This window comes from Rhamphochromis longiceps, linkage group LG23, assembly GCF_057381845.1.
Source record: "Rhamphochromis longiceps isolate RC_006_pf linkage group LG23, R_longiceps_female_GT1.1, whole genome shotgun sequence".
Lineage (NCBI taxonomy): Eukaryota > Metazoa > Chordata > Actinopteri > Cichliformes > Cichlidae > Rhamphochromis > Rhamphochromis longiceps.
Genome location: NC_140578.1, coordinates 8,373,057 through 8,389,051, shown reverse-complemented (window position 1 = coordinate 8,389,051; position 15,995 = coordinate 8,373,057). Strand labels below are relative to the sequence as shown.

Here is a 15,995-nt window from a genome sequence, read left to right as displayed (position 1 = left end):
CTCAGTCAAAGTCTTTTCCTCCAGCAACCACATAAAGGGGCAAATCCAGAATGGAACACTTGATGTAGGACTAATCCTTGCCATGGATAACAGCACCACCGCAGGCGCCTAGCATGTGCATCTGCAGAGCTAAGACCAGAGGCAGGTTTCACTCAACTACTGGCACTAATGTTGATCATGTGCTACTTAGGCCACTTGATGGAGTGGGTAGCTCTGGCTGGTAAGTGTGCATTTGTCCATAAGTATGCCTGGCTTGGGGAGAAATCTATTTTTAGGTTGTGTTAAAGGATGCCTTTTTACTCATTGCCAATTTATAGAAGACAGTAATATAAAAAGAGACAACAATATAATTGTGTAAAGTCTCCAATTAATCTAGCCAGCATGTCTAAACTGCGGTAGGAAGCTGGAGCACCAAGAGGAAAACCACATTAGGACAGCAAGATCATGGAAACTGGAAACACAGAAAGGCCCTAAATGGTGTAGAGTTCAAATCCAAACATAGCTGTTACTCTATTTCAATTTAACTTACTTGTGGGATATCAGCCTTATTTATTTTCTTAAAAAAATGCTCTCTTAAATGAATAGTCATGCTTTCACTGTAAGAAACAGGGTCCGTTCTTTAAACAAAAGTACATTTTTTCCATAACATATAAAATTAGGAAAGGAAAGCTGGCTTTATGAGGCAAGAGAGCTGACCTGTCTAAACTCTGTTTAGACAAAATGATTTTATCCATCCAACCATCTTCTTTCTTTTCTTTTTTTTTTTTAACCACTTATCAGTGTCTGGGTTGTAGGACTAGCAAATTCCCTCTCCCTGGCCACCAAGGTGTTCCAAAGCCAGCGGACAGACTTAATCTAGCATGTCATGAGCCTGCACTGGGATCTCATCCCAGTTTGACATGCCTGAAACGCATCACCTAGAAGGCATTCTGGTTATATCCCCAAACAACCTCAGTGGAACAACCTCTACATAAAAAGGATGTAGCAGCACTACTGTCAACCTCTCCTCAATGACTGAGCTCCTCACCCTACTACCGAGGTTGAGCACACACAGACATCAGAGGAAGCACATTTCTGCCACTTCTATCTGCCTCCTTATTTCTTTGGTCACTATACCACTGCATGTAGAGAAACCAGTAAATGGACAGCTTTACCTTTGTGTACCAGTTTATTGATTTGGACTGGCACAGCCACAGCAGCTGTAAGTCTCCAACTCCACTTGCGAACAAAAACTTTAGATACTTAAACTCATTAACTCGGGGCAGCAACTCATTGCCAGCAAAGATTGAATAAACCGTCTTACGCCAGAGAACCGTGGACTCGGAATTTAAAGTGCAAACACATTGTATGAAATGCCAAAATAAAATATTTCAGATCTTCACTTGAGAAATATTGTTGCAGGTAGGTTATGGCTATACACGGCAATACTGCACAAATACTGACATTTATTGTTTTAACAATTGGCTGAAATTAGGTGAAATGATTGATCAAATGGTTATAATAAATCAGACAGCAAAAACAATATCAAAGTGCTACGTATGTCTTCAATATGTACTAAGATGTATATAAGTGATATGTGGTACTTCTGCAAGTATTGTAAATAATGGGGTCAGAGTAGCCCTGTGGCAAAAACTAACACCCCAAGCTGGTCATTGCTGTAGCAACACTTGGATGTTGCCTTTATGATGTGACGAGCTATTGCCAAGTCACCCTTATTAGATTCTACATGACGGGGAATGTGGTGAATGCTCTAAATTAATAGAAAAATTAAATACACTCACTGAATCTGTGCAAGACAGCCAGGGGCCAGGATATTCTTGGAGTGAGGGGTTTTATGCAGACTTGTGAGCTCCAGCATGTCCACCTGCACGTCTGTCACATGACCCGGTAAGAGTTTTAGCATAGTCAAAACTTTCTCTACGAGGTTGTCACCATGATGACCAACAGCCCCTGTAAATGAATAAATTTGGGATTTAAAACAAGAACAAATATGTGTTGAGTATGTAGCAGCAGTCATTGGTAACGCAACAAAAATATGTGCCTTCTATACCAGATAAGAGGTAAGCAATTAATTTTCCCAAGGAGCCACAAAGAAAACTGGGACTGTTGTGGAAGGCCACATCAATAAGCTGAACATTCCCTGGCTGCTTGGGTTACTTGGTGTAATAGGTAGCTCTGGCTGGTGAGTGTACTGTATGTTGGTCTTGGGGAGAAAAGTATGGAAAAATATATGTGCATCAGAGGACAACTTGATATAAATATTCGTTGGGAGGTGGCTAAGGTAATATCTGCAGTGCTCTGCAATAACTAATCTCATCGTGGGTTGTATTTAATTTTAATGATTGCCAAATTACAGAAGACAGGAATGTAAAAAGAGGCAACAATATAAATGTGTACTCAGAAAGACAGAAAGATCATAGAAACTCGACACAGAAAGTTCCTAATTGGTGGGGATGCTCAAACCAAAGCATCTGTTATTCTTCTTTAATTTCAATTTATCTATAGGATATCAACCTAATTTGTGAGGAATTTTTTTTCTTTTTACATTTTCTCTTTTACATGATGAATCATATGCTTTCACAGAAGAAAGAGGCTGCTGCCAGTAAACAAAAGTATATCCACCAATCAGGCATAACATTATGACCACCTGTCTAATATTGTGTTGGTTCCCCTTTTCTTGCCAAAATGGCCCTGACCCATCAAGGCATGGTCTGCACTAGACCCCTGAAGTTGTGCTGTGGTATCTGGCACAAAGATATTAGCAACAGACAGTTTAAATTCTGTAAGTTTTGAGGTGGGCCTACATAAATCAAACTAGTTTGTTCAGCAGATCCAACAGATGTTTTAGTGGACTGAGCTCTGGGGAAGCCAAGTCAACATCTCAAACCTGTTGTTGTGCTCCTCAAACCATTCCTAAACCAGTTTTGCTTTGTGGCAGGGCTCAATATCCTGCTGAAAGAGTCCACAGCCATGATAGAATACAGTTTCCTTGAAAGGATGTACATGGTCTGCAACAATGCTTATAAGTGGTGCACATCAAACTAACATCTAAATGGACGGCAGGACCCAAGGTTTCCCAGCCGGTAAAGCATCACATTGCCTCCATTGGCTTTCCTTATTCCCAATGTGCATTCTGGTTCCATGTGTCCTCCAGCTAAATGACCCCCACACACCAAGCCAGGCAAGTGAAGGTAAAGGTGATTCATTAGACCCATCTAAACTTTCTTTAGATGAAACCCTCTTGGGAAAATGAACTGCTTATCTTTGTGCTAGACATTTACTTGACTCTTACCACTCTCATTGTTATGATTCTGGTGTGATTGGGCTTATGCAGCATGCAGAAAGGTCAAACACAACATGGTCACAAATATTACCTGTAAGATCCATCGTTCGGTCTACAAAGATGATCGATGCTTTATTAGGGGCTGTCTTCCTTCGGTTTTTTGCTTGAGGAAGATTGGCGAGTTCCCCTGCTATGATGCGGCTCATTGGACCCAGAGCAAAACTCTCCTCTCTCGTACCTGTAGCCTCAAACATTGAATTTAACGCTGAAGCTAAGGATTTGACTTCAATTTGCAGTTCAGCAGGGAGACAGTGCATGTCTATATCATTCAGGCTTGCAAATCTTCTCTTCTCTGGTCGTTTTTCATTGATGGCCTCCAGGTCTGGCGAGAGAAGAGGGAACAGGTGCGCAAACGGGGGTGCAACTATCAACTGCTGTGACACAGGGGCGAAGACAACTGGAACATGCATGACCTCCGCCGTGTAGTTCATATTTCCCATCCACTCGCATAATTTCTCTTCAAACTGCTCAAACACAGGGCTTCCTTCCATTTCTGTCGTAACTTTGTTGACGAGCAGGTGCACGGAGTGAGCAACGGTGGTAAAGACAACGCAGTACTGAAAGTGACTGAGGGATATGATGTCTTTAATAATGTCAACTGTCCTCCCTTTCAACAGTGTGCTGACAACAAACACGGCTTTAGGCTCATTGACACCGCACGCTTCGAAACTCGAAAACTGCTTTAAATTCCTGGCTCCAGCTTCCAATAACGTGGCAGCTCCTCCACTCCAGTGGAGAGCCTCTGCACATTTGTCATCCATGAAAACAACAGATTTCTTTACCTTCGACAGCACCTTCTCCCACATCAAGAGGGGGAATCGCGTAAACTCCTCAGTCGCCAACATTTTCCTAGTTACGTGTATCAGCTAAATTCACCGAAATCAAAGACACATCAGCAATTTCAGCTTAAGTAGCTCGAACAAAACAAACACACGTCTCTTAAAGGTGACGTGGCGCTAACCCGTCGCTTCATTAAAACGTCACCCAAACGTCGTTGCTATGACAATAAGCAGTATCCCGAGAACAATCGTTACAGAGTTAATAAAGGAAAACTTTTTATGCAATATTCTCACGAAGTATCTAGACTTTCACTACCATAACCAAGAACGACAAGAGCTAAAAGGGGGAAGATCCAGCGGGTAAATTTAATCTCAAAAATTATGTTAAACATGTGAAGTTTAATTAGTCTTGATGGATTTTAAGCTAATTGAAATTAGTCATGGCGATTTGTTGACACGAGCTTCCTTCATTAAAAAACGAATTTAAATGACAGTTGGCACAAACAATTAAACCCCTAAAAATGTTTAATGCTTAGAGTTATGAGTTCCTCTTTATATTTGTTTAAATCACTTCCCCCAGCGTTTAACGGAAAGATACCATAGCTTAGTTTAAAGAGGCCAGCTGTTTCTTCTGTTTTCAATAGAGCCACTTTGATTTTAATGTGCCTCCAAGTTCCTTGTTTTAGGGGTATATGACATGAACGCCACAGATGACCGACACGAGATACAAAGGGTTGGACTCTCACCCAGGTGTGTAGCCAGTGCCTTAAATAAATAAGTGTGCAAATTTACAGTTGTGTACAGCCATTGTTCTGGCATTGCGCGTGTATATATATGTGCATATATGTATATAAGGCGTAGTGGTACTCGACACTGGACCAGTAAGGGTCCCCACGCTAACCAAGCAGGGGACCCTTTATATGTCAAGACAATATTCTAAATAATAAAAAAAATATACATGAAATGTTGTTTAAATTAAGTTAAACCACTAAAAACTAAAGGAAACAATTCAATACAAAAGAATACAAAATTATTGAAAGTTACAAAGCAATATTAATTTTGTTGTCATGAATTAGAAGGAGTTAGATACTCGTCTCACAGGCCGTAAATTGCAGTGAGCAGTAGACAAATTGAAAATAAACTGTAATGGCATGATTATTTCCAACAGTATTATACTAATGAAGCGTTCAGGTATAATACAGTTTTCACAGTACGATAATGACATTATAGTTGCACAATACATGTGACGGCACCTTGTGTGCTGCCCGAAATGTGCAATCAGTCATGTCGAGCATTAAAAAGAATTTGATGCTCATTAACTCGCTGTCAGGCGAGAGGTATTTGTTTGTGAGCTGGGAAATGGGGATGTTAGCAATCATACAACTGGAGCCCTGATTTTTTTTAATTTTTTTTTTGTATGTTTACACCAGCCTTTATGCCTCAGAATAAATGTAGCATAACATGCCAATTACAGTTAGTGACTGTAAAGGATACTAAGGCTTAAACAATGTTGTTTTTTGGGCGGGATAGTTTAGTTGTTTTTGCATTTGGGAATTTGTTTGAAATCATGCAAGCAATTTAAAGAACAACAGTGTCACTTACGTTGATCAGTGCCTAATGGGAAAAAAAATACCCACATGAAAAACCTGAACGTGAATAGACATGGTTAAATGCCATTTTTCACTTGTACCCATCAAGGTTTAGTGTTCTTGCAGTAATGTAAAATCATTCTGACAATTATCTGTGTGAGTGGAAATTCTTTTCTATTTTGATGATTTGATATTATTTTCATCCCTTTCTTTTGTTTATGGGACAATTTGAAAGCTGTCCAAGATGATAATGACATATTATTTTGAATTTTTCCAGCTTTTTATTGTGTTTTTGTAGCTGTTAGGTATGTTATGAATGGGCCTTATTTGTCAAAAACCCCCTTCTGTCAAAAATTTGCTTTGAGATATTTTCATAGTGTTTAAGTTAACGCGTTGTGTCATCAGCACTCAACCCAGACAGAAGTGTTTCTTTCTGTTATTTAAAGTTACTAATGATGATGATAGAGATAACAGTGGTGATGATGTGAGGGCCTCCTTATTTCTTGCAGTACATTTATGCATCTTAGGAGGACACAACATGTAGGTGGTGAGTAGTGACAACCCTTTTGAGATTTTTGGGCAACACAAATGACAGTGAAACATTAAACAAAACAGCCACACAAAGACCAGGCTTTATTGTAAACTTGGTTTAAGAAATAAGAAGACTATAAGATATAAATGTCTTATATCAGTTAACTGATATGCATTCAGCTTCCAAAGACACACAGTGACTATATTTCTCCTCAGAGTCAGCCAAGAATTTAAATATAGAATTTTACAGTGAAAACTATCAGCCTATTAGAGAACCCAGTGACCATTTGACATTTAAAAAAGTACACTTTCAGTCATTTTACACATTCATAATTAGTTCACATTGAGAATGTCAGCTTCATTACTGCAAATCAGCTGACTTAACTCAGATCTTTATGATTTAAAATATTCCTTATTGAAAATAAATGAGAAATGACGATATATGTGACAAATATATGAAATGTATGTGACATCATTATGTCTGCATTGGGATGATTTACAGGTACTACAAATGACCTATTGTTAGAAAAAGTCCAAGGAAATGAAGAAATTAACCAGAAAGTAGAGTTTTTGGAGAAAAAGCCATGGAGAAAAGCTGGTAAGTATTGTTGTTTGACCTGACACATCAATGAGATTCTTGTATGCATTCAGTAATTACATTCAGACCTATTCATTACCATTTAGTGTTTTTATTTTAGGTGCTAACATCTCAGATTACTTTAACTATGGTTTTGATGAAGAAAGCTGGAATGCTTACTGTAGGAAACAAGCAAAACTTCATGGCATGATAAGAAAGGTAAATGCTAAAGACAGGGTAAGATAATGCTATCACTAATGTGATTTAGTCAGCCTTCTTTTTAAAGAGACCCTTCACTTAAACAGGAGAACATAGTTAGGAATAATAAATCAGACTGAAACTTGAGAAATTGTTATTCTGCTCAGGCCCAGAAGAGGCACACTGGATATGAAGAAGAGGAGGTGTTTTGTGCTTATTCTTCCCCAGGCAGACCATCTATTGTAGCTTTCAGGTCAGTAATATGTCTTCTCCATACTGTTATATTTTGTGCCTTCAGTCCTACACCCTATATCCCATTCTATGCTACTGCTCTGAGCTCAGAGCCAGAAGAAGCTGGCAGCTGGTTTTTTCTGTTTGTTTGTGACACGGCAACTATCTGCCTGATGCCATCTGTTTTCTGTGATCCTAAGATGTGCTCAGCATATTAGGGTTGTTTTGGCAAGGGATTGCAAAATGTTGAGGTAAACACAGACTTATGTTCATCTGTTAAAGCCCAAGGCAAAATTTCATCGAAGGTTAAAGCTTTTTAAAAAAATTTTAGGCTTTGTGCCATTCTTTTTTCCCGTATTTATATTTCATACATTTATGATTTATCTGCTAACAACAGTGACACTACTTTGTGATCATAGCTTGTCTTGGGCACAAGTCAATGCTTATTTACAGTTGTGCTTTACTTGAGCAGGGTAAAAGGTTTAAGCAGAGACTATTTAAACCACTTTTGTTCATTTGAAGATAAGAAGACTTATCTGAACACAAAATAACTGTGTTAACATTCATAGGCCAATTGGAGTCAGGAAAAACCCTGATTAGTATTTCCATTTTAGGTTCTTTAATGTAACCCTATGCCAGCAGAAATTAATGCAGATTTTTACTCCAACTTTAACAGCCACGGTAGTTTTAGTTAAAAATTGTAGTAATTCATTAGAATTTAGTGTAATAAATATATAATTGTAGAACTGATTAGGCGAATAGCGTCTCTGTTTACTGTATACTGTTCTTTTGATACATTAGATGATTTAGGCACTGCTGGTACATTTATAAAATGGATGAGCTGGAGGTGCCATCCATCAGTGTGGGAGCATTGGACTTTTAGATGACACTGAATTTGTGGATCGAGACAATAGAAAAAAAAAAGAGATTTTCAGCTTTCTGTAAATGACCTCCTCTGTTGCTATTCCAGCGGTGTGTTTTTCCAAGCCATGACTCACTAATGAAAAATGCTGCAGACAAGTGCAAATATAAAAGGTTTGGCATTTTGACGTCACAGTTTGCGATTGCAGCGACCAATTCATCAAACATAACTAGATTGGGCTTTATAACCCAGTTAGTGCCAAATCTTTATGTGTAGACAAGTGTGTTTTTCCTGCAAAGAGATATTTTTGGTGCATTGCTAAACAGATTTCAATTAAAATTTTTAACAAATCCTGTTAATTTGGTTTTGATTTATTCGAGGTCATAAATAACACTGTGAACAGACCTCTGTCAAATAGGGTAACACAGTTGCAGGGGTTTTGCTTTATGGATGGATTGTGCTTAGATGCAAAGTAAGTCATCAACGAATCAAAAAAAAAAATCGTGTACACACTCATGAGGGGCCTGTTTTTTTTTTTTTTTTTAATGCTAGGAAAAAACATTCACTCTCAGCAAGCACTTTGCAGCTATTTATAAAACCATGCTTTCAGCCATTGAGTGAAGCTGTCCCATGCAAAACAGGTTCTTTACCACTGCTTCTATTCATTTACTTTAATGGTGATTAAGATGTCTGTTGGATGCCTTGACCATCATCTGAGACTGACTGACAGAAATGGCCAGCCAGTTTAAGATCTGTCCTACTTGATGTCATTGTTCTCCATCGGCAAGTTTACCCTTAGGAGGAGGACACAGATCTGAGTCATGTGTGTGTCATGTCTCTCTCCCTATGTGACAGCGATTGACCAAGACCCTCTTTATTCAAAGAGGGTCTACTGTTTGGTTAAGGAATTTACTAGTGTGTTACATGATAATGTAGTAAAGATTTTGGTTTGTTTTTGTGCAGCTCAGGTCAAAAGTGTTTGTGTTCTCAGATCTGGAGCAAAGAGACATTAAGGAGCTGCAGGCACTTCCCTATTGAGTTGCCATTAGATGTAGGCGTTTTTACTTTTTTATGTATGCTTTTCTCTACTGTTGATAAAGTCCTTGTGACAGAAGCGGGTTAACATTCCGCTTGTGTGCGTATGTGTGTGTATGAGCTCACTCGGGGTGAGTGTAGCAGGGTTTAGGGCTGTAAAGGGCTGTTTTGTGAAGATGGCAAGATGACCCAGATAAGGAGGTTTAATGCGTTAATGGACCTGCAGGGGGTTTAAGTAAGGACATTGAAAGTGACATTAGGATAAATGAATGTCCTGTTTTTAAAAATGTTATATAAGTGCACATCAGCATCACATTAAAAAGAAGGATTTATGTATGAGAACCCCCACTTGCCTTTTTTAGGACATTATCAAAACATTGTATGTATTTGTACAGTCTTTATCATATTACCTGATCAACAGAGATTCAGATCCTATCACTAATTTGGCTGGAGGACAACCTGAATCCAGCAGAGAGGATGGGCACCAATGTCATAATGATGGAGGCAGCAACACTCAGGTATTATGTTAGTATGGGTTTAATAAGGATGGGCACCAATGCAGGAGGACCTGAAATGATCAGTCTCGGAAGCTATAATTAAACCTTTTGGCATGAACCAACCTGCAGACAATTGATTGAACTATGGGAATTTCAATTAACATAGCATTTTTATTGTGTTCCGCACAGAATTTTTGTAAAAAAAAACTATATGTGTATTAAGCTACTGGTTCAGCCTACAACTTTATTGTTGATAGTTTGTCGCTGTCATTTTTTTAAATGAGATTTCTTTTTATTGTTGTCATAAATAACAGTAACTATCTTTATTTTTCAGGTTGTTTGTGAGATGTGCCATTATGAGGACAGCAGTAATACTAATCAGCTGCCACCTCCACTCAGCAAGAACTCTTTCTTTAAATTTATTAAAAAGAGAGTTCCACCACGTAAGTCACTCTGCTATTGGAATGCAACACATTTACTTATATTAATGCTTATTTACTATATTTACAAAACTATTTGAGAAAGGTTCTTGTATGTTCTTTTTCATGTGACATGATAATTATGAACATGTGAGTTATCTGCGGGAGAATATTTAGATTTAATACTAAGATTTTCAGGTGTTAAGGCCCCAAAGAGAACCCTCTGTTGGACACATCATGCATCATGCAGCTGCACAAATGACTAATAGCAATCAGACCATGTGTTTGTGAAGCTGCAACACGTGTCATAATAAATTATCCTGTGGAGTTGAAGGACAGAGGTGAACTTAACTGTGTGTATACGTGTGTATCTCTGCACCTGCCTGCATGTGTTTGAAGGCACTGTATGGATATATGTCTTCCTGCAGTCAGGTATCTAGTGCTGTCCAGGTGGGAGTCCATCAGTCTTTAGACTTCCTCTTAGTCTTTGCAGTGAATCATATTGAAATCCAGGAAGGCTCCCTGGCGCAAGCACACAGCTGAGCACATGCCATATCTTCATCTTCAAAGGCTCTGAAATAGAAATGCCGGCTTAGGCCTGCTTGCCCCTTACCCTCCGAGCCCCATACTGCACAGCAAAACCCGTGCCAGAGCCACTAATACAACCAAAATATCAAACATCCTGCCGGCACCAGCTTTGAAGTTATATGCATAGCTTTAATGCCGACCACTCCCCTTTCTTTAAGTTATAGGCCCTGTCTCCTTGTGTGAGGCAAATGTGTAGCATGATAAAAATAGCCCCTGGTAAAAAAAAGAAAAAAGTTGCTGGGTCTGCAGATTGAGGCACGAGAAAAGTGCTGAACAGACCCAACTGTGGGGAATAGGGCAGAGGAAAAGAAGGGGCTGTTTTAATTTTTGGTTTGTTTTTCAGTAAGGTCACATTAGATGCCAAGTGTTTTTCATAGGTGCACATTTTGGAGTGGAGCTGTGTCATTACAGGGTTGTACTTGTGTCATCTATCAGTGCAGCACAGTGAAGGTGATGCTGCCTGCTGCTGTGCACTGCAGCTAATCTTCCATACAGCTGGTTACTGGGTCACTATAATCACTGTAGCAACAGAGCTTGTATGTGAATGTCCTCGCTGACTGAACTGAGCAGATTTTTAAACTCTTTTAAAAAACTGACTATGCAAGTAAATGCCCCGTGATGAACAATCAGAGCAACATTAGGACTATTACCAATAAGACTTTTTAAAAAAATGCTTTTTTAACCTTATAATTTTTTTGTTTTGTTTTGATTCATAACATAAAAAAAATCTGTGCCCTGTATTGATTTTCAGCTTTAGAGTGGAGAATGCTAGTTTTCTTGTAAAGAGCTGATGGCTGTGCTTTTAACAGGTGACAGTGTAATGACAGGATGCTGTCACTGCAAGAAGATTTATGCACATCTGTCCTTGCAGATTGCTGCATCTGAGAGTATGGGAGACAGTAGCCTTTACACTAACAAAGATCACTTGGGCCTGTGCTGCAGTGCAGAACAGCAGCCAGTTGTCCCATGTGAAATATCAGCTCCATCTAAAACACTGCAGCCTGTAGCTCTGTAAAGCATTAGCACGAGACTCAAAACCACGCAAAAACAATCAGATGCAATTAGCCCTCAGCCATTTGCTCTCTCATATGCTGCCAAGCATGCAACTCTAGCCTCCATCAAACACTCACTTGAGATCACCACAGGTAAAAACAATTACTCACTCACGCTAACCTTGATGGCATGTTTATGGACAAGCTGCTGTGTACTTTGTGCATCTGCTTGTGTATACAGTATGCATTGCATAGCATTCCATTAGCAAAGTTACTAATACTGCCAATCACATTTTACAATCCACTTAGATTTTCTGTAGTATAATTCATTCTACAAACTCTTTGTGATGTCTCATGCAGTGACCTCATCTATTTGCAGTAATGAGAGCTTGTCGCAGATGTTTTTTTACATGCTGCACTCTTCATGTTCCTGATTATTCACATCATGGAATCACATTAAAGGGAATTACCTGAAGACCCTCCAGGCTACACTCTCAGACTTCGATGTCTTGAATTTTGAGAAGTTTGTACGTGTATGTTAAATTCTGCTCTTTTCTTTGGGTGTCCAGGTGTCTCAAGTATCAAAAACCGCACTCCTCCATGAGCACTTCGGCCCATCTCAACTCTGTGGAACTTGTATTTGAAAGGGAAAAAACAGTGTTTTAGATTTATTCACAGGACGGCATCTTGATGTTCTTTTCAAATTCAGGCAGCTCATATGTACAGCACACATAGCAGCTCATATTATTCTTCCTCCTGCTTCAACCAAGCTGTTTCTAGCCACTCTCACGTTAGGGGTCTTTAAAAAAAAAGTAGGAGATGGTATCCAGATGTGAATGTGTGCTTGTGCCTTGAGTCTTCAAAGGAATCTCTCTATATATGTGTGCTTGTATGTGTGTCTTTATGTGTACACACATTGGCTCCGTACAGCAAGTGTGAGAGCTGATTTTGCAGCTTGGTCACGTAAAATTTGAGCATTATAACAAGTGGGTCCATTAAGTGTGCACTCAAGCATTTGACTTGTTCTGTTTTATTGATGGAGGAAAAGGCAAGTAGCACTTGCTACATTTTGTTGCACTGACATTTTGAGGCTGATCTAATTTCTTAAGATTAAAAGATGCAGCACTATAAATTATGAATGCATGTTCCTGGTAATGGGTTATATTTTTTCATATTCTTTTATATTGTTTCTGTTATTTGTCTTGTGTTTCTGTTATTTGTCTTGTGTTTCTGTTATTTGTTGCTATATTAATAATAACAAAACATCTTCTCACGTTTAATGTATGATTTTAGACTATTTCTGTTTCCATTTGATTAAAATATTTGGCCTGTGTTGGACAAAATCTGCATTTGGAATATGTATAATATTCTAAACCTTCTAAACTGTTAAGGGGTACAACCTTTAATATGCAGCTTTTTCGTGAATTTTCATGCAATAATTAAATAATTATTTTCTTTGCTCTAATTAAAGCAGCAAATTATTGTGGGTATATTATTATTTCCCTTTTGAGGTTGAATGTAGTTACGGTATTAAAATCTTTTTTTTTTTTTTGGAATTTCAGTATTACTGAAGAGAACAATAGATAACTTTGCTGTCTTCTTTTCCTGCTCAGGTCCCCAACCTCCCTCCTCTACTGCTACTTCGGTCAGGTAAGCCCTATAATGTGTCTATCTTTATGCATCAGTTGTAGGTCAGCTCTATATGTAATGACCGTAATGAGGAGAAACTGAAGGTTACTGTGTCAGTGAAAAAGTGAAAACCAAATATGAATTCTGCCAACATTAGTCTCCTGCTAAAACCAGGCAAAGATCCTTTATTTCCCTCAAGCTATCGTCCAATTTCTCTTTTAAATGTAGACCTTAAAATAATCTGCAAAGCTCTCTCAAAGAGATTAGAGAAAATGACCCCCCTCTTAATTCATCCTGACCAAACTGGTTTCATAAAAGGTCGGCACTCCTCAACAAACACTCGTAGATTACTTAATTTAATAGACTACTCATACGATAAAAACATCGAAGCCATAATATTATCTCTAGATGCAGAAAAAGCATTTGACAGAGTTAATTGGAAATTTTTATTCGCAACTTTACACAAATTTGGTTTTGGAAACTCTTTCATAAACTGGATAAGAATATTATACAATTCCCCAACGGCTCGTATCAGAACAAATGACCAGACATCCTCCAGCTTCTGTCTCCTGAGGGGCACCAGACAGGGATGCCCACTCTCCCCCTCACTTTTTGCAATTTTTATCGAACCTCTAGCAGCAGCATTTAGACAGGCTACAACAATTAAGGGCATAAAATGTAAGAACATAGAACATAAAATCAGTCTCTATGCGGATGATGTGTTGCTTTTTCTGCAAAACACACAAACCAACCTCTCTGAGGTAATTACTTTAATAAACTGGTTTTCAAGAGTTTCAGATTATTCAATTAACTGGCCAAAATCTACAGTTCTCCCCATTAACTGCTCCTTCCATAATTCTTCCTCTGCCCCACTGCAATCCGGAAATATTAAATATTTAGGTATTAATATCTCTCCTAAGCTTTCAGACTTAACTAAACTAAACCACATCCCACTTCTAAAGAAAGTAGAAGGCGATCTGACTAGATGGAAATCTTTACCCATATCACTCATGGGAAGGGTCGCCACTATAAAAATGATGATCTTGCCAAAAATAAATTACTTATTTTTGATGATCCCTAACAAACCATCACAAGATTGGTTCAGATCTCTGGATTCATATATTTCCAAATTCCTTTGGAAAGATAAACCCCCGCGTATTAGCTTAAAAACGCTACAAAGAACCAAGGATAGAGGAGGATTAGATCTGCCTAATTTTCACCAATACTTCTTAGCCAACAGGCTTCAGTTCATCTCAGAATGGTTAAAACATACCTTCTTAGTTGAGCCCTGGCTAGATGTTGAACAGGCACTATGCAAGGATCTAGAGATTTCAGACCTACCATTTATTAGCTCAAACATCAAAAGACATGAATGCTTTAAAAGTATCAACATCAGCTTTTCTCTAACAGCATGGTGGGAGTTTCTAAAAATAACGGAGTCTTCATTAATCCCATGCAAACGTACACCTATCTGGAATAACCCTGACATATTACAAAACAATAATATGATTAATTTCCCAGAATGGAGTTGTAAAGGAATTAAATACTTAGAACATATATTAGAGGGAACAGAATTTATTCCATTTGACAGACTAGTTGAACAATATGGGATCAACAAGACAAGGTTTTTAGAATATCAACAAATTAAATCCATAGTAAAAAAGAAATTTAACCTCAGTCAAGTTGAATTACAAACACCACTAAGTGCGGCACATTTTCTTACTCTTAAATCCCCCAAATTATTATCTAAAATATACAGAACACTTTCTAAATTAGATGAATCAATATCCCTTCCTACTGCAAAGTGGGAAGCAGATTTATCAGTCAACCTAGACCAAAACTTCTGGTCTCAGATTTGCTTAAAAACTTTTAAATTAATTAAAAATCCCAGTCTGCAATTAATACAATACAAAATACTTCATAGAGTGCACTATACAGGTCATCGGATGTTCAAGATGGGCTTTACATCTTCCAACAACTGCTCACACTGTCAAGGCAATACACCAGACAATTACATCCACGCTCTTTGGTTCTGTCCACCAGTGCAAAAGTTTTGGCGCGAGATATGTGAAGACTTATCAAAATGTCTGAAATGTAACATTCCAACCTCCCCCTTAGTGTGTTTGTTGGGCAGCTTAGATAATGTCACTTCAGAAAAGAATATAGCCCATATGATCTTCACTGCCCTATGCATAGCCAAGAAAACAGTCCTCATGAACTGGAAAAATAAAAATAATCTTAATTCTAACCAATATAGAAATTATCTATTAGATTACATTAGTCTTGACACAGCCTCTGCCACCACATTAGATCAATTGCTCTGGGCCCCTTTTATCAGCTCCATCACCTAGTGGGGGTGGGGGGTCATAGTTTGGTCCCGCCTTCACTGTTGTGATTGGTGAGGGGGTAGGGACAGGCTTAGGGCGTCGGGGGGTTCCCCGGAGGCATCTTCCTTGGGGGGCTCAACCCGGGGTAGCGGTCACGTCCGGTTGAGGGCTCTGTTGGCTCTCAGGTGACTGTTTCCTCGCGGCTGCGTGCAGCGGGGCTAGGGGAGGGTCTGTGCTGACGGACGTGGGTTACTGACCTGGCAACCTGGCTGCCCCTGGGTGGGTCCGGGATGGGCGTGAGGTTTTGGGGGCGCTCCGTCTCTGGGCTGGGGCCCGGGCCGGGCCTCGGGGGCTCGGGTCCTGGTTGGTGTGTTGCCGGGGTTGTGGGCGGGTGGGTG

General features: G+C 39.0%; 2 protein-coding genes across 2 annotated transcripts in view; one reads left to right on the top strand and one right to left on the bottom strand.

The window, feature by feature from the left end:
• scfd2 (sec1 family domain containing 2) overlaps positions 1 to 4,304 on the bottom strand; it is a 106,702-nt gene extending 102,398 nt beyond the window's left edge. The window contains exons 1-2 of the mRNA XM_085397374.1: positions 3,375 to 4,304; positions 1,782 to 1,950 (exon numbers count right to left, since the gene is read on the bottom strand). Coding sequence (XP_085253500.1) covers positions 1,782 to 1,950; positions 3,375 to 4,188 — 983 coding nt within the window. The 5' untranslated portion in view covers positions 4,189 to 4,304. The remainder of the gene's footprint in view (positions 1 to 1,781; positions 1,951 to 3,374) is intronic.
• Positions 4,305 to 4,413: 109 nt separating this feature from the next.
• Positions 4,414 to 15,995, top strand: part of fip1l1a (FIP1 like 1a (S. cerevisiae)) — a 29,856-nt gene continuing 18,274 nt past the window's right edge. The window contains exons 1-8 of the mRNA XM_085397376.1: positions 4,414 to 4,872; positions 6,221 to 6,258; positions 6,745 to 6,840; positions 6,941 to 7,038; positions 7,185 to 7,270; positions 9,567 to 9,663; positions 9,977 to 10,085; positions 13,255 to 13,291. Coding sequence (XP_085253502.1) covers positions 4,820 to 4,872; positions 6,221 to 6,258; positions 6,745 to 6,840; positions 6,941 to 7,038; positions 7,185 to 7,270; positions 9,567 to 9,663; positions 9,977 to 10,085; positions 13,255 to 13,291 — 614 coding nt within the window. The 5' untranslated portion in view covers positions 4,414 to 4,819. The remainder of the gene's footprint in view (positions 4,873 to 6,220; positions 6,259 to 6,744; positions 6,841 to 6,940; positions 7,039 to 7,184; positions 7,271 to 9,566; positions 9,664 to 9,976; positions 10,086 to 13,254; positions 13,292 to 15,995) is intronic.